Here is a 23,843-nt window from a genome sequence, read left to right as displayed (position 1 = left end):
AATGCTCACTAGCATGTTTGGCTACTTCATTGATTTTTCTTTTGTTATAAAGGAAGTGTTCTGCTTATTAACACTCCACATTGCAACAGTTGAGCACGTATTATTCAAGAATCCACAATAGCATTTTTCTAAGAGCAGAAACAGAGCAGAGAAATAATAACCTCTTCACGCTACACTAACTGAATTTGTTATTGCGAGTTTGTTACGGGCCACTTCTTCAGATCACCCTCAGAGGTGTTCTCTAGCATTTTCGTGAGAACTGTTACTGATAGTTCTACTTAGCTGATGCCAGAAGTCTAAAAACATAAGCATATTAGTTTATCATTGTTACTTAAAGTGTGTTTCAGTAGTGGCTGCATGGTGCAGTGGTTTACACATTTACTTCAAAAGCAAAAGATCTTTGGTTTGATCCCAGGAGACCTTTGGGGAATGTGTCGTGTGTAATTTGACATCTGCCAAAACAAATAACCAGAATGACCTGCTTAAAAAATGGGACATACTAAAGGTAGCTTGATTTAAAACGCACTGATCTGGAGGACTGAAGATTCATGCATACATGTTGTTTCAGCACGTGACATCTGGGGTGCATCTTTGCTCACATGATCATCGTAGCAACAACTACCAAACACTCACAGCTCACCTAACTGAGCTTCCACTATCAGTTAGCATGAGCAAACCCTTTTTGAGTAAAATAGGGTGATTGCAAGATGCAATAATCAACTTCCCCTTTATTGAGATGTTAAACTGTATAAGCAATTATCCCACTCTCTGGATAATTACATAATGGGTTTTGATTGGCTGCTGGCAGCACTGGGGCGTTTAAAGAAAAACGATGTTTGATTAGCTGGCGCTTGAATTCGTCTTAACTAAGCACATAAAATGGTTCAGTTCGACATCAGCATTAGATTGTATTTCTGAACATCAGACAGATTATAACACTACTGCCTGTCTTAAACTTTTTATTTCTATTTTGGGTGTAAGTCAAAATTACCACCAGATATTAATTCACATATTAGCTGCTTTCCAGCCACCAGCAAACATCACAAACAGAAGAATGGGCTACCTAAGAACTTCTAATTTTATTAAAAAACTGGTGACAGAAAGGCGCACAGACAACAAAAAAACAAATTTAAAAAATCCCTCAATGTTCTACTGTTTAATGCAAAATGACAAGATTAGAGTCTCACTGGTCTATTATTCTTTTATGTATGTTGACAGTCTCCTGCATCTTGCTGGACATCTTCATTTTTCTGGTGAGGACGAGTAATAAATTAATACAGTGATCATCATATTTACCACGAATTGGCAATGACCAGTGACAGAGGAATTTCTTTACAATCAAATAACAGTATTACCTCACTGCACATAAAACTATGTGTTAATGGCAAATTTGATTAAAATATTAAAATATAAAAATCAAAAGTAAAGCATTGAGCTCAGAAAAAAAACAGGCATGCCAATAGAAGAATTTAAAGAAATCCAAGTTGAATTAAAAGTCTTCAGCACTGTATGACATCAATTGGGGATTAAATATATCGATGAAGATTAAGGTGTTTATTAGCAAAACAACTGATGAACTAGTTTCTCATTACCCTGACAAAGATTGTGAAGCCTGCGCTTGCTGAATCTGTATGTTTTATTAAACTGGAAATGGCAGCGGTAGATGATATTCTTCATGATATGAATCATCTCTGTGAAGCTGAGGCGGTTTTGGTATCTGACTGGGTGGGATGCCTCCTGGGCAACTCCTAAATAAGCTGTTCCAGGTATGAGCCCCCAGAATACACCCAGGACACACTGAAGGTATTACATGTCTCAGCTTAGATTTTATGCACACAGAAATATGATGAAAACTATTAAAAATGTCATTTGTGTGGATTCCTTAAAAATGTGTCAGCTTTGCCTGGTAGAGGTTACACTGGACCTCCTTTTATTTTGTTTTTGCAGAAGTTCACACAGTCATTTCCAACGCATCTCGAAGACAGTTAGAAATTCTAAGTTGTTGACTTGATAGTAAGACCAGACACCACACTTATAAGAGGAATAGGTTCTCTTGGTGGGGACAGAAGTTTTTGTTCCGTTTACTTCAAAGGTGCACTCTTTAATTGTTCAGATAACCTTCCTTTCAGTTAAAATGTGAAACCACAGCCAAAGGCCAGTAATTAGCATGTCATCTTATCATTTATTTTCTGTGAAAACATTCATATTTATTTAAAAACACACTTTAGAAATGAGACAAAAATCAAAATTTATGCAAATCTTAGCTTTCTAGTCAAAGTGTAAAAAGGCTATAATTTAAAAAGAACCCTTCTGAGAAGAAAGGGATGTTATGTGGTTTAACTATTGCAGAAACAAAGTATCACATGAATAGGGAAAAGGTGGATAGGTTATAGAAATTCCCTGTTACTATTTTTTATATGTCTTTGAAAATATGACACCACTTCTCTGCTGTCAAGCCAGGAGTTTCCTCTTCATGGTCAGTCTATAAATAATTTGGTAGCCGTCATCCCAGCCGTAAAGCTGCTTCTCCTCAGGGTTGTATTTCAGACTAGCGTGGGCCCCGTACCTCCTGGGGAAGTAGATGAGTGGAGCCTCTTCACTGAGCACCATGTCGTTGACGTCAAAGACACACTGAACCCGCGAGCGACTGGCCAGACGGGTGTTGTAAACGACATAGACAGTCCCGCACACTACAAAAGCCGCCTCTGCATTTTCCCGCGGGCATCGAGTGTCCCAGATTTGCTCTATATCAAGAGTGGCAGCGTCCATCTTTGCAAGGCTGATGGTTGGTTCACTGTCACTGGGGGCATACAAGAGCCAGAGACCCCCATCATCTGCTGCAAGGTCTGCAACAGTCTCTGGATTGAGGTTGTACACAGTGGCACGGCCCTCCACAGGGAACATGGCAGTTTCTGTCACTGAGCCACTCAGAAGGTCATATTTAACCACCTGCATATCTGCTTCAGCCTCCTGCTTTATGTAATACAAATAGCCATTGTAAACAGCGCTACCAGGGCCGCTCCATTCAGAGGGAAGCCTGATGCTTCTGCTGCCTGTGACTCCCAGGGAGCGTGAAAAGTCAAGTACAGATTTGAATTGGTAGATGGTGTTTCCTGATGTGCCATTAAAAATGTAAACCTTGGAGGATCTCGGGTCTCTGGTCCACATGCCCTTGGGACTGCCCACTCGTTTCATGATTTTCACTGATCGGATGCCAGAAATTATTTCCACACAGTCTGTAGCGAGAGAAAAAACACACAGAAGAGGATATTGGTGAAGTGGAAAGAGCCACTGGTTATGTTCACTTATTTTAAATTAATGGACTATTCATATACTGCATATACTTTAAATTATGTACATATATTTTTAACTGACCAGTACATCCATCTAGTCAGCTGCTCCAGTTGCAGATCATATTTGCCAGTCAGTTAATAATACCAGACATTATTTTTGTTAGTGCTGCAGGTCATTTCCATTTCCAGTAAATATCCCAGACCTGCCCAACAAACCCCCAAAATTTCCTCTAGAAGGAAGGAAAAAGCAACAACAAACCTCCTGTTTGAAAATGCCAGAAACCTGAAATGTTTATATGATAAGCTGTAACTATCTCAGGTTATCTGAAATATCATTTCAGATAAAAAGTACCTAATACAAAATATAACATTTAATAACCTTTACTGCAGTGCCCATCATACTGTTCCTCTACAATTTTACTACCACAGAAAAAAATACCCTCTGATAGTTTCATTTAAAAAAACAAATAATAATAATAATAATAGCAAAAGCAATAACAAAATAACAAAAGCTGTAAACTAAAAATGTAGTGATAACACCTCCATAAATTACACCTGTGACAACAACATTATTGTCACTGTCACTCTGTTAACAGCATAGACTGATTATAAGATTACTTAGCCTTATACATGAATCTATGCAGAGCCTACAACATAGACTGTTTATACTTTTACATGGCATGTCTGCGTTGTCTGCCACCAGAACAACGCTTTTATTCAGTTGCTCCAAGAAACACTGAGACTGTAACATGAAAATCACAAGTTCGCTTAGTCCATTTGTTTCACAAGAGAGCTGCTGGATGTAAGTTTGAGCTATTTTTTTAATCGACCCTCATTAATGTGCCATTGTCTGTGTAGTGTAATTGCTTTTCTTACTGTAATCCATGTGACTGATTACCTGGTTAAAGGGAAATAAAACAGACCAAACTGGAAAACTGGAAAGAGTTGCATCTATATTCTAAACCTCATGTCAAAACAGACATTATAGAATTGTATAAATATATAGAAATGTAAAAAAAAACAAAAAAAAACAGTGGAATTAATAAAAACATAATTTAAACATATTTTTCCTATTTAGTTTCATTAGCATGTTTCAGTAAAGTGCAACTCTTCAACTAAAATGTGTATTTGCAGCCTTTCACCCAGCAGCCTGTGGTCATTTCTATCTGGCTCTCTAAATTAAAGGCAAATTCAAACCAGTCGGGGAATTGGGCTCAGACTCATATGAGTGCAGCACAAGGGCAGAATGAAGAGAAAGAAGACTAATATCGTTCTTTTGCCAAAATATACACAAAACGGAAGCCCCAATGGCATGTATGCCAGCATTGTGCTTGCAGAAGCTGAACTGGGTCTCTACAATGCAGTAAAGTTCATTCTGGGTCACTTCACAGACGTTCACAATGGAGAACTGTGTGCAGAGATCATTCCGGCGAACATGAGAATAATGTCACTGACCTCAGGTCACTTTCTGTCCTTCCCTCCATGAATAGATTGCACACAAAAGCTAATATAGAAGGCTGTTGTTCAATCATAGACTTTATTTTGATTTTGAGAATACTGTGTATGACCATCATTATGAGCCTAAGCAATGGGTTTATGATATTACAGCCTAATCCTTGAATTAATGTGTTATTGATTGGCTTGTAAAGTCAGCCAGTAAAATAAAGAAATCAATACTTTTTTCATTTGCCTTGCAAGGAGAGTAAATGGCACCAAAGCAATTTAATGATCTATCATTGGGGGATTTTAGTTTTTGGAACCATTTAAGTTCAAAAATTATACATCTTCGGCTTAATGTGCCACATTCACTTAAATCTGCCAACGTGGAGTAGGAATTAAAAACTGATTTCACAACTTTTTACATCATGTTTCAACCAAGCTAGTATTACCTGAGTTAATGACTCAGTGCAGCAGTTGTATTGCAGCACCGTTTGCAGCAGTTCGCCTTGGGACGTGATGATTATAATGACAAACGCTGCGCTCAAACAGTGCAAACAGGGGAGTAGCTCTGCGGAAATAAATGAGTTGCATAAAGCCAGAATTCTACTGGAAAACATGACTGCACAGTGACTCAAAGCACTCTGCTAAATGACTTGTAACAGTGCCGTGTTTGTTTCCCATTTTCCAGAGGCATGGCTCTTCCGAGACTCTCTCTGCAGAAGGAATGGTGTGGAACCCGGTCCTGTAGATGTGTAGCTCTAAATATATACATCCCAAAGGATCTGACTGTGTCATTCCTTCACTGTGAATTAAAATAAAAGATCAAAGACCTGAAGAAGACATTTTTGCTGAGATGTATGTGTACCCCGCAGCTCACCAGAGACTCTAGACTGCAGCTCCTCCCACTCTTCTTCTTCCTCTTCCTCACCTCTGCTTTCCTCCATCTCCCAGGCCTCCTGCTCCACTACCTTATCTGCCCTGTTCGTGCAGGCCCGAGGGGACATCTGGGTTTCCACGTAATCCATCTCTTGTTCCACTCGGTCCACTCGAGCAGCTGCTCCTTCCAAGTCTTTGAAGAGCATGCTGTGGTGATTCTTTAGTCCATCCATGGCTTCGGCAGTCAGCTTTTTGAAATCCTTCATCTCTGTGTGGTACTGATGGGATTGCTCATGCCACAGCTGCATGCGGTCCTGTCAGACGTGCAGAAAGCAACACAAGTGTAAAAATGTACTGGAATATGTGTTTTTGTCTCTTTTTTATTCAAACCAGATGACAAGGAAAAAAACTGTGTTTACACTGTAGCAAACGCTGAGGTCATCAGTTTGATACAAAATAAAATTCCTGCCATGAAAACAGTATAAACAATGTATCCTGTCCATTTTCTGCTGCTGATGTAAAATTTTGAGTCTGTTTGATGACCAATCTCACTCTGTGTGGTTTCAGAGTAAATTTCTTTGATGCTTTGGTTTTAATTCCAGGAAGCTTTGATGTTGCCCATCTTTATAGTATCTTTGCAAACATTCATTTCATCTAGAAAATTAATCCCAGTTATTTTGAGTGCTACTGTTACTTATTTTATACCAACACAGTATCTGTGCCCAGGACTGTATTGTTAGAGCCAATTCTTCCTTGGTGCCCTTTGAAAACCAGTCTACATTTGGACAGGTTTGATAACAAACTCTTTGTGCTGTTATGGAGTGGAAGTTTAAGAAAATACCTTCAGAATAAAAGCATGGTGGAAGAGATCTGTGGGTTTCATTTGCAAATCACTTTATGCAGTTTTCTTCTAGTGTTTTGTAGGGCTGTGCAGTTAATTAAATTTAAATCGAATAATAAAATTCAATTAGAACTTAATCAGTGAAACATTTTTTTCTGGCCTATTGTTTTCTGAAGTATATAGCATTGTCATTTTGTGATTTATTCTGGTGGAGTTTTTTTATTGTATGTGGATGCAACCTGCTGCAGATTGAATGCAAATTGGACACACAACTGCATCTATAGAAGAGATGTAGGAGGAAGAGATTTTGGCTTTGAAAGTAAAATTTCTTGCGATTTGATTTGAAGTTGTGGAAGTGTTACACAAGATAAATGATCTTTGAAGAGTAACTTGCAGGAAATAAATGCCAGGAAAAATAAGATTGATTTCATTTTCGGAAAGAATACATTTATAATTTTTGCTCCCGATGTGGGTTTGACTGGCAAGATCGCTAAAATAATTTAGTCACTCACCTTAAACTCTTAAGGGTTTTTATTATTTTTCCCATTGAAGAAGTGGTAGGACTTTTTAAGGAAACGCAAGTAACCATGTTTTTGTTTTTTTGTGTATGGGTTTAAAATGCCGTATTGTTTTGTAATTTTGGTTACATATTGAACACAAAGGGTTAAATCGGTGAAAGAATACAAATAAAATGACCATTCAAACCACATTCAGCCTGCAGGCTCATGTCCTCTGTGCCACCTTTATCTTGATCTTCTAGCTGCTGCAGATCTGGCTCTATTTTTCTCCATTTGCCACGTTGCTTTGTAATGGCTAGTTACTTGAATAGAGTCTTTGTATATGTAATTTCAATTTTCAATCCCCCTAATTAGTCTACAAAAGCCCAATATGTATCCTACCAGCATGACATTTCTCATTGTGGTTCACCAGTCAGAGACCAAAACTGGGAACACTCCACTGAGTTCAGGCAAGTCTCAGGTTTATAACCTAAATGTCCATCTTTGGTATAAGTAAAGTTAGCATGTTGACTATTTTAAGCTTAAAATGGAACTAAATAACACTGCCTCAATAAAAGGCACAATTAAACAGATAGTATTAAATTGCTACGCAGAATACTTATGAACCGTTACAATCATAAACCTAAGGCTTGCTTACAGTGAGCTATCGAATTCATCACACTTGAGACTGTAAATAATGGAAGATACCAGTAAATGAATGGTTCCTTTATCGCAACATCTGTGCATTTCTACAGTTATAACTGACAGCAAGCTGACAGATGAATAATGAGTTGAGGTATATACCTGGTTCTAATGTTCATCTACAACAAACCCCAAGCAAGAAAGAAGTACGAGGACAGTCAGCTGCAACTGACACCAAAAATTGAATGGCAGCTTGGAAAAGTTTTGCCTTGTCAGATGAGTCTCAAGTTCTGCTGCAAATGTGGCAAGAATAATGTGAAAGCATAGATAATGGTCTGGAGGATATCTTCTTGGCACACTTACACCCCTTAATACAAGTTCTTTAAATGCCACAGCCTACCTGAGTATTGTTGCTGACCACCCTATGCCTTTATGATCAGTGTATCCATCCTCTGATGACTCATTCCAGCAGGATAACACACCATGTCTCAAACTCGAATAATCTCAAACTGGTTTCTTGAACATGACAATAAGTACACTGTACTCAAATGGCCTCCATAGTCACCAGATCTCAATCCAACAGTACGCCTCAGGGATGTGCTGGACAGATGTCAGTAGCATGTCAATATGGACTAAATTCTCAGAGGAATGTTTCCAGCACTTTGTGTTCGTGCCACATTAAGAAGAAATGTGTTATTAATCACTTTGAGAATAAAGTGGAGAATGAGTGTAGATGAGTTAGTGAAATCGATCTTTAGAATTGGTTTCAGTAACAAGGAAATTGTTTCTTTCAGCTCATAAACACAGTGTGGTGTGTTTATGAGCTGGACGATGAAACGATGGTGCAGAAAGCTGCATCTGGTCAGAAGGAAAAGAAACAAAGAAACTTGAGTGGGAAATGGCTGGTAATGGACAGATGCAAGGATAGCGATGGTTACGCCCTTGTATAGAGGATGTATGAGGATAGATAAGAGGATAGATGGCTGATCAGTCTGCTTCACTGACTAATCTACACAAGGCATTTTGTAGAGGGTATAGCGGCCGTGGAGGACTAAAAAAGTGGCTGGTGAATGTAAGCAAGTAAACTTTAGAAACTAGTATATTAGTATTTTTCACATTGGTAAGGATAATGCATTTACAGCCGAAGACTCAGTCGTGTTTCCAACTATAAACACTGTGGGAGGGTAAGATTTCCCTGTTTCAATCAATCAATTATCGCCTAAACTAAATAGAAAGGAGCACTGTATTTCTCAGCACATGACTGACACAGTGAGAGTGACAGGTGAATTATTTAGACTGAGATGTAATAACTGATAGCTCCCCTGCCTCCTTCCTCCTTTACATTGCTGTGAGCCTGTGGACAAATGGAAAGGAAAGTTCAATGAAAGCTTGCTGATGAATTGCCGTGTTCATATCAATGCAAAGGTTGAGCCAGTATATTGGAATTGAGACCACAGGGGGGAAGTGAGTGGGATTTAATTTTAAATGTATTTATTTCACGCTTATAACAGTTTTAAGGATGACATCGTTGCAACGGAGCCACACAGTTTGACTCTGTAAATGTAAACCGAAAGAATAAAGGAATTATTTAAATTACTCCCTTAGGTGAGCAGATATTTAATCCTCAAGTCAACATAAGTGTTTGACTTGCACAAACTTTCATGACATTGATATAACATGTAGCCTCATGAGAGCCACTTTAAAGAAAAACAATACTGAACACTCGGTAATTCGATTCTTTCCTCGAGGCTCTTTGTTTACTGCAGCTTCATTCTACCTCTGAAGAACACATTTCTCGGTTAGGCTGTTGGGATGTTTGATGCCACAGCCACAAAGGTTGGGCTTGTACTCATTACTGGTGTGTCACTATCTTAAACCCTGAAGAAAATGTAATATTGTTGGACAGAGAAGGAGAGGGCTGCATGCATCAAATGATGTTCCCCCCGAAGGCTGCTGTAGAGCTGATGAGCTGGGCAGACATCGCATTAATTGCTTTGCATTAGGAAAGGCATTAAATTCAAATCAAAAAAAGAGGAGGAGGCAGTCAACTGTTGTTTATGATGTTTTTATGACTACACAGAGATCTGAGCTGCCATTTAAAGCATAAGTCACTTAAAGGACAGTCGATTCTTACCTCAATAGCCAACAATCTGTTCTCCAGATAATCCATCAGCCCCTGGTAGTAATACTGGGCACCAGTGAAAGTCCAGGCAGTGGAAATGAGGAGGGCAAACAGCAGCTTCATTGTAAGCCGATCAATGGAACAGCTGAGTTTCTTTCTTTCTCCAAGTTTTAGAGGATTCTTTGGGTTGATGTTTGCCTCTGCAGAGTTGTCCTTAGTGTCAAACAACCCATCAACGCTCATATGTGGCGTGCAGTAGAAGAATAAGTTTCAGCTGCACATGCAAAAAGGTGAGAGGCATAGAAAGAGTAAGAGGCCACTCGGAGAGTTTCCGATTATTTGACCGCTCTCACTTTGCTGGAATGTTTTCACAAACTCTCAGGGAGGAGCCTTGTGCCTCTTACCCCTCTCTATCCCAAAAAAAGTGAATGTGCTGCACTCACTTTGTACTTGTTGTACACACTCCCGGAGACATGTAAGGAATACAGAACAAACAGAACTCGATACAAGTGCCGCTCTACTCCGATTACTTTTTTACTCAAAGAAACTTTATCATACTTTGTAAGTTTAGCACTCAGTAAACAGCTTTTAGCTTCTTTTTCAGTTTCTGACACCTTTAAGGTTTCTGTCTCCTGCAACTACTTGACATGCAGCTGAATAATGGAATCAGCCAATCCAATCCCCTGTTGGGTGATATTAACTTTCTGTTGCTGCTAAGATGATCTTCTTAGCATTTTGAAGAAGCAACTGTGAGCTGTGTTGAGAGAGACAAAGATGCCAATGCTACAGCTCAGAAATGGCACAAAGCTAGATTTAAGCTCAAGCTGTGACTCTAACACACATTACTGGAGATGACTGTACCTGGAGAGACTCGGTATCAGGAAACTGTGTGGCAACAAAAGGTAAATAAACTCAGGAAGTAAATAGGACTAATGAAATATAACCAACAAATCATACAGGGTACATGTAGTGAAATGCTCTATGTCCGAGCTGCGGACAGGCTGCAGACGTAGCCATGCCATTCCTGGGCTTGGTTTTAGCACAGGGGCCTAGCTAGGACTCTCACTGGATACCGGGTGGGAATCACTTGCAACTTGCAACTCCCGCTCCAAAGGTGTGTAGTCTTACCACTACACTATCCAGCTGCTCCAGCTGCATATCCAACCAACATGTGCAAGAAGGTAAAAGCAGAGTGTTTGTTTCTTTGCAAACAAACTCTACCACATTATTTTTGTCCACTGGTAAAACTGTAATGCAATGGATTACTTTAGTGGTAGTAATCATCAGTCATCATCACTTATACGACATGATACTCATGCACAGCATTCCTCCCACCAAGCATAAACTTGCCCATAAAATGAAAACTTTGACAGACATTCAAACATTCAATTCATACATTTTGTTGAAAAGGGGAAAGTTTAAAAAAAGAATCTTTCACATTACAGTGATTAAAATGTCAATATTCTAAAATAATAACAGTAATTTTGGTAACAATGGCTGCATTTGTCTTGGATGTCTAGATCACCTGTAGCTACACTGACTGCAAGTGAAATTTTGCCTTGAGAATAATAAAGCCTCCTTCAGAGTGAAGAGCACAGAGACTTGGAAACTAAAACAGGTTTTAAAAAGAGGAAAAAGACAGAAAAATTAATCATATTTTTTATGCTGATGAAAAAAACAAAAACTAATTCCAGCTACCCACAAGGAGCACAGACATGGCACACTAGTGACCAAGAATAAGGGGAAGACAGGACTATTTATACACAAAGGGTAGATTAGGCAAGACAGCTGGGGAGGAAATGAGAACAATCAAGACAGTCGCAGGGATGGGAACTGATTAACCCAAGTAAAACAGAAAATAAGACCAGCAGACGAAATACAAAGACAAGAAAACTCAAACTGAACACAATACAAATTGACACTGGGGAGACTGGAATGATAAACTCAAGACAGAAATGAAAATGAAATAATATTACCAAACTGAAAGGAAGTACAAGAAGGATTAGTGCCAATATATGAAGTCAGAACTAGAAAACATGAGTATCAGTAATAACTAGTCAGAAATCAGTACTATTAGCAGGCCACAACACACCCAACTGATCTGATAATGGCTGTGTACCATTTAGGCATGTTTTGCACTAAACAGCAGAAATCATAAATTGGTATTTATCCATTTTCTGTTGCTTATCTAAGTCCAGGTATCAGAGGCAGCAGTCACTTCCTCCTCCTGCTGGGATACTGAGGTGTTCCCAAGCCTAGACATGTAATATCTGCAGCACATCCTTCCATCTATAACATATCCAAAACCTGACATTTTGGAGGCGTCAAATGCCCAAAGCGCCTCATTTGGTTTCTATTGTTGTACACTTAGCCCCTCCTGCATGATTAAGCTCTCCAACATTCAGCCTCTTCAAATGTTTGAGAGAAAATTAAAAAAGATATTTTATACCAGTCTGAAAACAAAAGACTTTTCTCACTCAGCCAGATTTAGCCCAGAAACATTGCCCATGGACATCTGTTGATTGTGATGCTGCATATGTGCTGTTACATTATGAAATACGCTGCACGTATATTTCTCCATCATTAATCATAATTACAGCATGTGCGAAAACATGACCACATCACCATATTTTAATTGAAGCCTTTTCAGTACATAGCAGACTTTTGGACTGTCATAGCAGGAACAGATTTGGTAGCGATGGCTCATTTCCAACAAACATCCCAGTAAGCCATGACAGTGAACCAGCATGAACAATACCACGACCCTGTAATTACCTCAACTACACAGCACAGTTGTTTTTCGGTGCAATCGGTTACACCTGTGCTTCCCCTGCTATGAAACATCTGCTGTGAAAAAAGCCAAAAAAATACAGCTTGGCTAACACCTGCACACCTGGATAATCATGTGATTATCCAGTCAGATTAGAATGCGGCGGTACTACAATGGATAAAATCTCGCACACACAGGTCAGGTGCTCCGGTTAATGCTCACATCAAACATCAGAACGGGAAAAAATGTGAGCTCGGTGACTGTGGCGTAATTGGCGGTGCCAGACAGGCTGGTTTAAACACTGCTGATCTGCTGGGATTTTCACAACAGTCTCTAGAGTTAAATGAGTGTTTGGAGCCAACAGAGAGACTATGGTAACTCGGTAACCACTCTGTGCAGCCCTGGTGAGCAGAAAAGCAACTCAGAGTGAAACAACACATTGAGGCAGATGGACTACAACAGCAGAAGGCTGTGTCAGCCAAGAACAGAAATCCAAGCCTGCAGTGGGCACAGGATCAGTAAAACTGGAGATTTGAAGACAGGAAAAAACGTCGGATGAATCTCAATTTATTTCACTGAGGCTGCAGATGATCAGAATTTGGCATGAGCAGCATGAGTCCACTGACCAGCCTGGCTTTGTTTCAACAGTCCAGGCTGAATATTGTTGGGAATGTTGTTTTGGCACATTTTGGTCCTCTTATTACTGACGGTCACAGTGTGAATGCCAGTGTTTTTTTTAGTATTGTTGCTGACTGTGTGGCCGGCTTACCATCTTCAAGCAAGGATAATGCACCAAGCCATAAAGCAAAAGTCAAACTGGTTTCATGAACATGGCTCACAACTCACCAGATCTGAAGTCAGTGGGACATCTTGGGGATGCGGTTGGAGTGGAGAGTCACAGCATGAGTTTGCAGCTGACAAATCTGCAGACATTATGTGATGCAATCATGTCAACATGGAGCAGAGTCTGACTCAGAAATGGAATGCTGTTTCTAAAAGAAGTGCGATATAAGTAGTTTATCTAAGAAACACAAAATGCTGCTCTGGTATGACCTATAGCGACAGGCTTAGTAACAAAATAAGTGGAATATGCAAAAGAACAGAACCACACAAAAGCATAAAAAGAGGAAAAAGCAGAGGACATTAAAACAGACTGTGCCGGCAGATGGAAAGTTAAGTTACAAAGAAAAAAAAGAAAGGGAAAAAGAAAAAAGTTTGTATTGGTGCATTTGCTCCATTAAGCAAGATTTAGACATTTATGGCTTCACTGGTCCCCTGGGATGATCTAACTTATTGGTTTGAGAGTGGAGCTCTGTTCCCAGCCTGACAGCTGTGATTAGTCAATAACGCTGCATTGCACCTTTGAACGAGATTGCATTTCTCTGATGTGGGCAAACAGATTATTTTCACTGCAGGAGCATCCACGCATGACTCTAACATACAACCTTTGACCCCAAAGCTGAGTTTAGAAATGTACGAATGCAGAGGTGGGGTCACATAAGGGGTTATGAGATCCCACAGTATATGAAAAAGACACATTTAAAACATCTTTTTGCAGTCCATTTATGTCTCGTTTTAGCTGTGTTGCATCTCTCTGCTCTTTGTAGTGTTAGGTGTTAGCTATGCTATCTAAATGGTTGCTTTACGATGTTCCCAGGTTGTCAGAGATGTGGGGAATCTGAATTTTCTTACTATGCATGGAATAACTCACAGAAAGACCCAAACATGCCTATATTTATTGTTAAATTTAAAAACTGTCATAGTTAACTGTCTGGAAGAATCTGGCAGATGGTTGGAGCAAGCCAGGGAATACAAAAATCAGAGGACACAGTGGAAATAGTGAGATAACACAGATCTTAGGCAGGCAACACCACAGTATATGAAACTAAGACATCCAGAAATCCAATCCAAAGAGAACCTAAAATGTAGGTCTCAAACAGACTTCTGGAAGATATAATAAAATACACCAAGCAAAATATAAATAAACAAGAAACAAAAACGCTGGGTTCATGACCAGGGAACCACAGTGACCTGTCAGTGTTTCATCTTAGAAGTCATTAATGTTTTATGTTAAGGCTATTTTTATATTATATATTATGATGTAGAGTCTGTATTTTATACTGTTTATGCCTTTATTAGATGCTTTGAGTTATATGGCTTCAAAGAGATTTGGTTTCAATGTTACTTCCTGATTAAATAAAGTTAGCAAATAAATGTTCTGCTTTATCTTAAGCCTGTCTCATTCCCCTCTCCAAGTTTAAATCAATTTTTATAATTGTATAAGCCTTAAAATAGATATATAATCCTGGCTAAAGGTACCTAAGCCTTGCTACTTGTTGACCTTATATAAAATTTGCAAGTCAGCCTACTTAATGGTTTGAATGACATTTTTATTTATTCTTTATATGCCCTCAGTCCAGCAGGGTTACATCTGACCTTAAACACCATATCTTCATCACAATGACACATCCATTTATAATTTAAGTCTAAATTATAAATGAAAATGGAGCTGCAGTCAGATCTTCTTGTAGTTAATGACACACTGTATCCTTTTTGTTTTTCGTACCAGCTTTTCTCTCTGGTTTTAAACTGATTTTATTTACAGAGCGCTGTTCCAGTCTTCCAGGCTACTCTGCCTGTCTCACATCGCTGCATTGGCTGCAGCAAATGTGCTGTTTTAAACCTGTTTTATGTGTTTTAACCTTTTCATATTGTTAGTATTACAGTCTTCTCTTCATTTGAAAGAGATTTTTTTTCTGCTGTCAGCAGACGTGTCCATGTTTGTGACTGGCAACAAACTGCAAAAATCTTATCTTTTTGAGTTTATAACCCCTTTCATGTGAGTGCTTAGCCTGATTACTGATGTTATGGTAAATTAAGCCAGATAAGCAAAAGATATACTGGGTATGCTGAACTTACTTTGTAATGCTGCCCAATGGTGACTAATGAGGACCATAATGTACAAAATAAACATGTCGTATTCAGTAAGACTTGAAAATCACGGCTGAGTCCATAAACCCATCAGGAAGGAGGATACTGAGTGCATGGATCAAGGGAGCACAAGGACATGTTCCCATAGTCTTCTACAACAGCCCTACTTTTGGTAAAAGATGGATGCATCTGAAAGGTAAAGAGGCTTAAAACTGCAGGAGGGCAAGAGACTGGAAATCTAAGAGAAAACAGCCCCCGGCTCCCTTGTTCTGTGACCTCAATAAACCCTATTCTGATTTTTTAATCACTAATCTATCATCCAATCACTAGTTTCAAGTCTCATTGAGTAGAATATGAAGTTCATTATGTAAACATGGTCATTATTAGAGTCAAAGGGAAGGATTATTTAGCATATGATCATCAGCTAACGACTTGTCAATCACAAGTAATTAGCCAATGAGTGTGCAGTGTCCTTGGTTTGTCAGTCAGACCCACTCTTAGACATCACGTCTGCTTTCAAAACATCAAGATGATGATAGCGATAACGCTCACACTAGGGTTTCATAATGGAACTACTCTGAACAGTGGGTACATCCATTGTTTTATAATGACTATGTTTGCAACCACAGCAGTCACCGCTTCCACACTGGCTTCATTTTTGAGATCCATCTTTTATATCCAGTTGAAGATGATCCTTTAGAGTTGGCCAGTACCACCGCTGCCCCCACCCCTCTGACTTTGCCCCTGGTTAACTCCTGCCACAGCAGATCAAGCTATGATTCATGAGTCTTGCGCACACTTCATAAAATAAACCACGAAGTTGCTGCAGCTTGTTGCCGCATCATCATCATCATCATCAAACTTTGATTAATGTGTTGGTGTGTCAAGTGCTGCAGCAGCCTGACGACGGTGGTCTAATCATACTCTGTTTCCCCCTCATTGTCTGTTGTCCGCGATCATCTCGGCAAGTCCTGAACTGAACCACAACCTCTTGTCTATTTTTATGCTGGCAGACAGCAGACCAGACTGGGAGTGTCGTCATGGTAACAAAGTGCCGAATGGCTGCTTTTAGAAACGAAATGGGCAACCTGGAGTTTGATCTAATCTGGAATACACTGCCTGTCTGGAGCTGGCAGGCGAGGGCACAAACAGGCCAGCGGCTGTAAAATTGTGTGTGTGTGTGTGTGTGTGTGTGTGTGTGTGTGTGTGTGTGTGTGTGTGTGTGTGTGTGTGTGTGTGTGTGTGTGTGTGTGTGTGTGTCTTTCTATGCCCCAGAGGTTTTGTTTAATCACACTTTTTGATTGATGTAACAGTTTTAGCCCCTTTTTTTCCCATTTTGCTAAATCAATTTGAGCGTGCTTCTTGTGCTGCCTGCCACTCAGTGTGGACTTATAATCTATTATTAATTACTGCCTTAATTGCGCCATTGAGGCCTGCGATGTGATCAAAGGGCAAAACATCATTCAGGATTCATTATGTTCTACTAAGCACTGGCATATTGCACTCTCATAACCTTTTAGCTCAAGGCTGTCCTATGATGAAAGCTTTTAACTGTTGCTCAAATGTTTGTTTAGGATGGCTCTTTCTGATTCAGTTTATTTAAAAAGAAAGTGGAGAGAAATTTCCTGTGGCAAGTGTATTTTTTTCTTTTTCAAAGAAACCCTTCTGTTGTGCACGGATCATTTACAAAGTCGCCCACAAGATGGCGCCATGTGGCTTTATGTGAAAAAGCTAGTCATGGAAGAAGAATTCAGATAAGCCTCTGCTAGCTCCCTAAAAAGTTTAAACTTATCATCACTAAAATACACTTGTAAGGAGAGTGTTTGTGCATTTATTAATACCAGCAGGTGGTTGAAGTTGGGAGGTTTCAAGCTACTAATAAAAACTGCAATACTCAGTGCTGGCATCCTCCAAAGGGGGACAACATAAAATGTGAGGGGCTGCAAGATGATTAATGGAAGGGGAAAAAATATGCAAATTTTTTTTAAAGCAACTCTACTTAGGTCTTGCATTGTTTATTTTATTGCAGTTATTTAAAGAAAAACATCTGAGGAGTTCAGAAAGTTCATAGCTAACCTGTGAGAATCTGATGCTTCCTTAGAATGTGTCATGTGTCAATGTGTTTAAAAGCCTTATTTCCTTTTTTTTAGTGTAGTGTAGCTTCTAAACTTAAAGTAGCTTTAAAATACAGCTGTCAAATTGAAAGTACTGCAATACTTTGGCTCTTAAAATGCAATGGAGTAGAAGTGCGTGTAAAACAGGAAAAAGTGTAATAGTGAAACAATAAAGTCAATAAACTTTAAACTGTGCACAAATTCTCTCACCCCAACCAGTTGCAGGAGATGGCCCCGCCCCTCCCTGAGCCTGGGGCTGCTGGAAGTTTCTTCCTGTTAAAGGGGATTTTTTCCTTCCCACTGTCGCCAAAGTGTTTGCTCATAGTTGTGTTTTCTCTGTATGTATTATTGTAGGATCTACCTTACAATATAAAGTGCCATGAGATGACTGTTGTTGTAATTTGGTCCTGTATAAATAAAACTGAATTGAATTGAAGTTCAGTACTTGAGTAAATGTGCTTATACTTGTACCTCCTGAGATTTAGGCTTGAGCCTCGAATGGTATGAACAGTTAGTGAGTAAGTGCTTTGTAAAACAATTTAATGGGCACAAAGTGTTTTTCACAGCTATGTTGGTACTTCTCATTAGTAGGGATAACAGAACACAATAATGGGGAATGGTACGATATCAGCAATTTGGGTAGGTGTCAAATTCAGTAAGGTGCTGAAAAACCTCAGAGCTTTGTGATATGATGGGTTTTCCTGGCCTAAATAGCCGTCAGAAATCATGTAGGCTGTGGATACAAACAAACCACCACCACCTGGTTTGTGTCAGCCTGAACCGTTGACACAGCTCAGGATGGATCCATGTTTTCATGTTGTTTGTTCGAAATTCTGACCCTCCCGTCAGAATGTTGCAGGAAAAATAGAATCGTGGCGGGTTGGGGGAGGAAGTAGATGCCACCCAGCTGTCATATCGCTGTGTGATTGGTTGATTAGATATTTGCGAACAAACATTGAGCAGTTGATAATAAAGTGACTGGTGAGTGTATAAAATAATAAGTCTGATATCAAACTCTGATTTAATATAATTTAACTTGTTTCATTAGTTAAAGATCACTAGAAGTAAAAAATGTGTAAAAATCTTCATAAATGAAGAGGAATGGCACTGTTTTTTTGTACAGTACATTTTAATGGACATCAGCATTAAAATTGTAAGATGTAAACATATGACATTTTAGAAAAAAACTGCTAACTTGTGCCCACAGTCACTCAGTAGGTCTAATTAAATAATAACAACAAAATACCAATGATGAATGTGTTTTAGTGATTTTAATGAAAAAGTAGTGCATCACTTTCTGTATGTGGCCTGATTATTTTTTATTATTAAACAACTGGAGACAAGCATTAGTTATTAAAGCGATAAAGTTCAGTGTTCAGTATGGTTTTGATCTAAAGTCCCCAAAACTAAAATGATTGAAAAGCAATTTTAAATGTTTAATCTACTTGTCTGCAACCGGAAGGCACATTTATATCAAAGCAGGGATTTGTTTTTTGGAGTTCATGATTTGTATAAACACCACCTTCACTGCACCATTCACAGAGGTCTTGTGAACTCCAAATAATTGGGTTTAAATAAATGTTACCATAAAATTGAGTAGACTGCAAAACCTAAGAGTGGTAACTTTGCTTATAAACATGAATAAGTGCATACCTGGATGCATGTTTTTGTGCGTCTGCCTCGGTGTTTATGACAGAGTGCCGATGATCTTGTGTAATCTCACGTCTCTCCGTGTGCTCGCCTTCACACCGGGAATCAGGAGCCGGCCATAAAAACCTGTTTCCTCTGCAACAAAACAAAAAAGGCAAACACCCCCCTAAAGGCAGCGTTCTTTATTGCCCCTTCGTATTGATTGAGAGGGTCAGAGAAACACGGCAGTCCGGTGCCAGGTCGTATAACAGCACAGACCAAATGGGTGAGGCAACGTAAAGCCTTTAGTCCCTTGTAAATAGCTTTAATACACCGGAGGCGCCAAATCACTTGACCTGCGTTAGCCCTGCCGTTTGGGGGCTTTCTGGCTGACTGAGCAGTGTGGAGCCAGCCCTTCTCCTCCCATTCTCTGGCTGTCACTCCAGGTAATAGTCAAGGTCTTATTAGTGGCACACTCCCCCTGTCTGGCTTCAAACCTTCATCTGCTGCATTTCAGCTGCTAAGGCCACATTTCTCTGTAGCCTAAGATTTTCTATAACTGAGTTTCTCACTTTATTGGAAGAGGGAGTGATGTTACTTTCTTGGACACTGAAAGGAGATACTGAGAAATCTGTGGAGATTGCCTAGGTTCAGCTGGGGGGGGGGGGGGGGGGGGGGGGCAATGTAAATCATTCTAAGACTTTCAGATTCTTAATTGGTAACCACAGTTTTGTAATCCATGCCCACAGGTTTGTAACTAGTGAGCACAAACTTGCAAAAATGTATTTCCTCAAAGAACAAGTTATGGAGCATTTGAAGAGCCAGGTTCAGTGATCCCCAAGAGAAGCAAGTCCAAGTGTGTCGTGGGGTTTTGTGACAACCTAAAGCATTCTCATTACACAATGTAATTTTGTCAGATGCTGCCTGTGTCTCCCTGTAACTCATAAGGTGCCCGTGCCTGGCCCAGAAAGCCGTAGCGAGATAACGAGAGGCTATATGCACACGGGCCAACTGAACACAGGTGAAAGTGATTAAACACAGGTTAAAGTAATGATGGAGGGGAAAAGGAGAGTAAACAAAGGAAAAAATACTGGAGACGTACAGTGTACGCTGCTCTTTTCCAAATAAGTGAAATAATAAGTCACTGAAGAAAAGGAACAGAGAAAACCAGGGGAAAAACTTAGAAGGCTTTGTATTTTATGTTTACTGCTTAAAAGATTACATATTTATTGGGCTTTTTACACCAAAACCAAGCTTTCATCCTGAAGCTGCCAGGGAAGTCCTTGATGTTTGCAAACCCGCTGGCACGGATTGCTCAGATTGTGAACCTGAGAGCTCGGTTCAAAGAGAGTACAGATTTGCACATGGCTTTTCTTTTCTCAGCTGAAGCAGTGATCCAGAGATTTCAAAAAGTAAATCAGTGAAGATGATTTTCTGTATAAGTCGAGACATTCTTCCCTAGTGCGCAACATATAAAACAATTTGCTCAATTAACCAGACCAAGATCGGTATCAAATATGCAATTATTTCAAATCATTTTGCAGTGAATTAAATTCAGCTGAGTTTAAGACAACAGTCACCTTGAGGCGCTTCATTTTAATAGGAAAAGACCACAATGTTGGAGGAAAAACAATCAGATAATTCCCTGTGAAGAGCACTTGGCAATGGTGGGAAGGAAGAACTCCAATTGAACTATGATCAGGGAGAGCAACCAAAACTTTGATTGTTAATTAAATTTTAATTAGAAACATGAAACAAGTCAGACTTAAGAATAAGAAGTGCGAGAACCAGAGTGTAAAGTTTAATATAGATTCAATTTAAGGTTCACTGTAAAACAAACAATCAAATAAAAGTTACTCCATAGAGTTTTAAATCACTCCATGATTTTCTTTCTCCAATCAGCTGATTGTAGCGAGTAGCAAATGCACATTTGATGGTTCGATGATACGCCCATCAGATAACCGAAGAATCTTTGTAACTTCAATAAGGAACAACATAACAGTCACTACTGAATTCACTCACTACTCTGATTGTTGAATATGGTGCAGTAATGAGTCACAGAAAAATGTATGTAGGTGTATTTTCAATAACATTACACCCGATAATGGTTAGGTTTAAAAAAAATAACATGGCTTCAGTTAAAATACAGTGGTTGCCAGGGTAACATGCCCTACTTTGTCTGAAACGGGGATGTCAAACTCATTCAGCATCGTGGGCCACTTGAGAAATTACAAAGTTAGTATAAAAGAGTTGCACATTTATTCTCTGATATATCTCAATATGAGGGGGGGGGAGTGTAATTTCAACAGTGCGTCTCAGTTTTTCGACATGACAAAGAAATGCTGGTGTAGTGAATAAAAATTTTCCGTCACCACAAATCTATGCTAATTGACAGAAATGTCCTTTTTGCAAAAAAAAAAACAGACGTTTCTATAGTAGGTGGTGAAAAAGCTGTAACTTTCTGTCATTTAATTACTTATCTTTTAATGAATTACTTTGTTGTAGCATGAACAGATGTGGGGAAGGTCTTTATCAGTAGGAAAGGCTGTAACAGTGTAAAAATACAGTTAAAAGTTCAAAATTTTTGACCTCGTTCACATTTTCCAAAGACATTAAGTGGGCCAGATTGGTGTCTTTGCCAGGCCAATACTCGCCCTCGGGCCTTATGTTTGACACTACTGGTGTAAAATATCATTCTTGCTAAAATACATTTTATTAATCCTTTATTTATCCAGGTGAAAAAATCTCATTGAGATTAAAAATCTCATTTCCAAGAGAGACCTGGCATCATAGCAACAAAAGTCACATACCACATAGGTATATAACATTTAAAACAAATACAATATCCCATACAAACATGTGTAAAATATACAATAACAGATCAAATTAAGAGTACATTAAAAACAATCACACTGAGTAAAAGAGCTGTTCTCTCGTTCCTTTAAGACAGACTTAAACTCTCCCAAGCCCACATTAACTTGCATTAAGTCTCTGACATTTCTTGTTCATGAACACAAGCACAGAGATTCCTTTTTTATCATCATTTCAAACTTTTCTGAGACTGAGTTGCAACTTCATCGTGTGTATAAATCAATTTTTGTAATTTAAGTATCTTCTGAACTTTTTAGAATTCTGCATTGTTTCCACGAGAAGTTACTAAAAATTGAGTATTAAGGTATTAAAGTCTTTAATACTCTTAAATATATGGACAATATGTGGACTTTGGGACACATTTCTTAAGCTTTGAGTTCAGGTGTTTTCAGATCCTCTGCCTTTACAAATACCTGTGAGAGAATGGGTAATTCTGAGGAGCTCACTGAATTTGAACGTGACACTGTTTGGATAGGACACCACCACTCTGTCATTTTCATCCCTATTTATATATTCCACAATCAACTGTAAGTCATGTTACTGCAAAGGTGGAAGCGACTCAGCCACAATGTAAAACCACATAACACTGAGTCCCCGAGTGCTGAGGGGCACAGTGCATAAAAGTCACCAGTGCTCTGCTGACTTAGTAACTGTAGAGCTCCAAAACTCCTCTGGCATTAACATCAGCACAAAAACTGTGCAAGGAGCTTCATGGCATGGTTTCCAAGGCTGACAAGCTCCTGTAGGTGTAATGTTGTAAGTCACCAACTACTTTTGTCCATAAATTGTATTAAAAAGGTTTATAAAGTCAGCTGAAAACACATTAATGACAGTCTTTTCTTTTTTTATTTATACTTTATGGTGGCATTTTCTTGAATTTCTGGAGTCAGGTAAATTCTGAAGTCTATCTTGATATCTATCATTGGTACCCCAGTTTGTTTTCAGTTTAACTCACACCACCACCATCTAAGACTAAATGTGATTTACATGTCAGTTGCAATACATCTAACATAGGTTAACCTCTGTGCCAACGCAGAGTTTTTCTGTACCTGTGTATGCTTGTGCCTACCATCTGCTCTTTGTCTTTTGCTATGAAAACAAATATTTTCCACAAAAATTCTGTCTGTAAAAGGCTGAAGCAGTGCCAGATCTCAGTGTTTGTGTTGTTGGCTTCATAATCTTGGAAAATTTACAACATATAGAGCGATTACAAACTAACTTTGGGAAGGTCCCATGAGCATCGGTGAGTCATGCAACTATCAGGAATTGTGAAACAGTTTGAGGTGTGTGAAGTATGCAAAGCCAGATTTCGGTGAGGTATGCATTATGTACACATGTCAAACACAATCAGTACACAGGTGTGTCTAGTTTTAATTTGTTTTATACAGGGTCTTCTTTACAGTTTTTTCCCCTCAGCATGATCTCTACAGTTGACTGTACGCTATAATGAAAACTGTCTCTCAACTTGAACGTTCATTTCTTGCCACCCTGACAGCCTTCGTGCACTTGCTTGGTTTGCTGCACAGACAAATACTCGAGGGGCTGCAGACAGCTGCTCCGAGGGGGAAAAAACTCTTCACAAAGCTGCATTTATCCATGGTGGGAGCTGCATGGGAGCTTGACCGCTGGAAATAAAGACACAGTATGTGAGCAAGTATCCAAGGAAATGCCGTCACAGGCAGTTGTCCCTGGACAGGAGCACACAGCTGTTAGCCATACTGCTCCTCACTCTGCTCTGCTCTGTGCAGCAGCATTATATTGGCTGAGCAACCGTGAACAGTATGAGCTTACCATCAGTGCCAAGCAAAAAGGCTCCA

At 39.3% G+C, this 23,843-nt stretch overlaps 1 protein-coding gene across 1 annotated transcript; it reads right to left on the bottom strand.

Annotated features, from left to right (window-relative positions):
• Positions 1-1,070: 1,070 nt before the first annotated feature.
• olfml3a (olfactomedin-like 3a) lies at positions 1,071-10,063 on the bottom strand. The gene is made up of 3 exons (XM_085393852.1): positions 9,724-10,063; positions 5,611-5,923; positions 1,071-3,236 (listed from the first exon to the last, which is right to left on the bottom strand). The coding sequence occupies exons 1-3, from the start codon at positions 9,952-9,954 to the stop codon at positions 2,452-2,454; spliced, it is 1,329 nt and encodes a 442-aa protein (XP_085249978.1). The 5' UTR covers positions 9,955-10,063; the 3' UTR covers positions 1,071-2,451.
• Between the last annotated feature and the right edge of the window lie 13,780 nt (positions 10,064-23,843).

Source organism: Rhamphochromis longiceps, linkage group LG20 (genome assembly GCF_057381845.1).
Source record: "Rhamphochromis longiceps isolate RC_006_pf linkage group LG20, R_longiceps_female_GT1.1, whole genome shotgun sequence".
NCBI lineage: Eukaryota > Metazoa > Chordata > Actinopteri > Cichliformes > Cichlidae > Rhamphochromis > Rhamphochromis longiceps.
The sequence above is the reverse complement of the archived record's forward strand: the minus strand, read 5'-3'. Positions and strand labels throughout refer to the sequence as shown.

Bases quoted from the DNA above. Each gene is read 5' to 3' on its own strand.
- olfml3a (XM_085393852.1), bottom strand. From the start codon at position 9,954: ATGAGCGTTGATGGGTTGTTTGACACTAAGGACAACTCTGCAGAGGCA. The intron at 5,924-9,723 runs GTAAGAATCGAC...CACGTCTGACAG, and splicing joins ACAGATTGTTGGCTATTGAG to GACCGCATGCAGCTGTGGCA. The intron at 3,237-5,610 runs GTGAGCTGCGGG...CTCTCGCTACAG, and splicing joins GCTGCAGTCTAGAGTCTCTG to ACTGTGTGGAAATAATTTCT.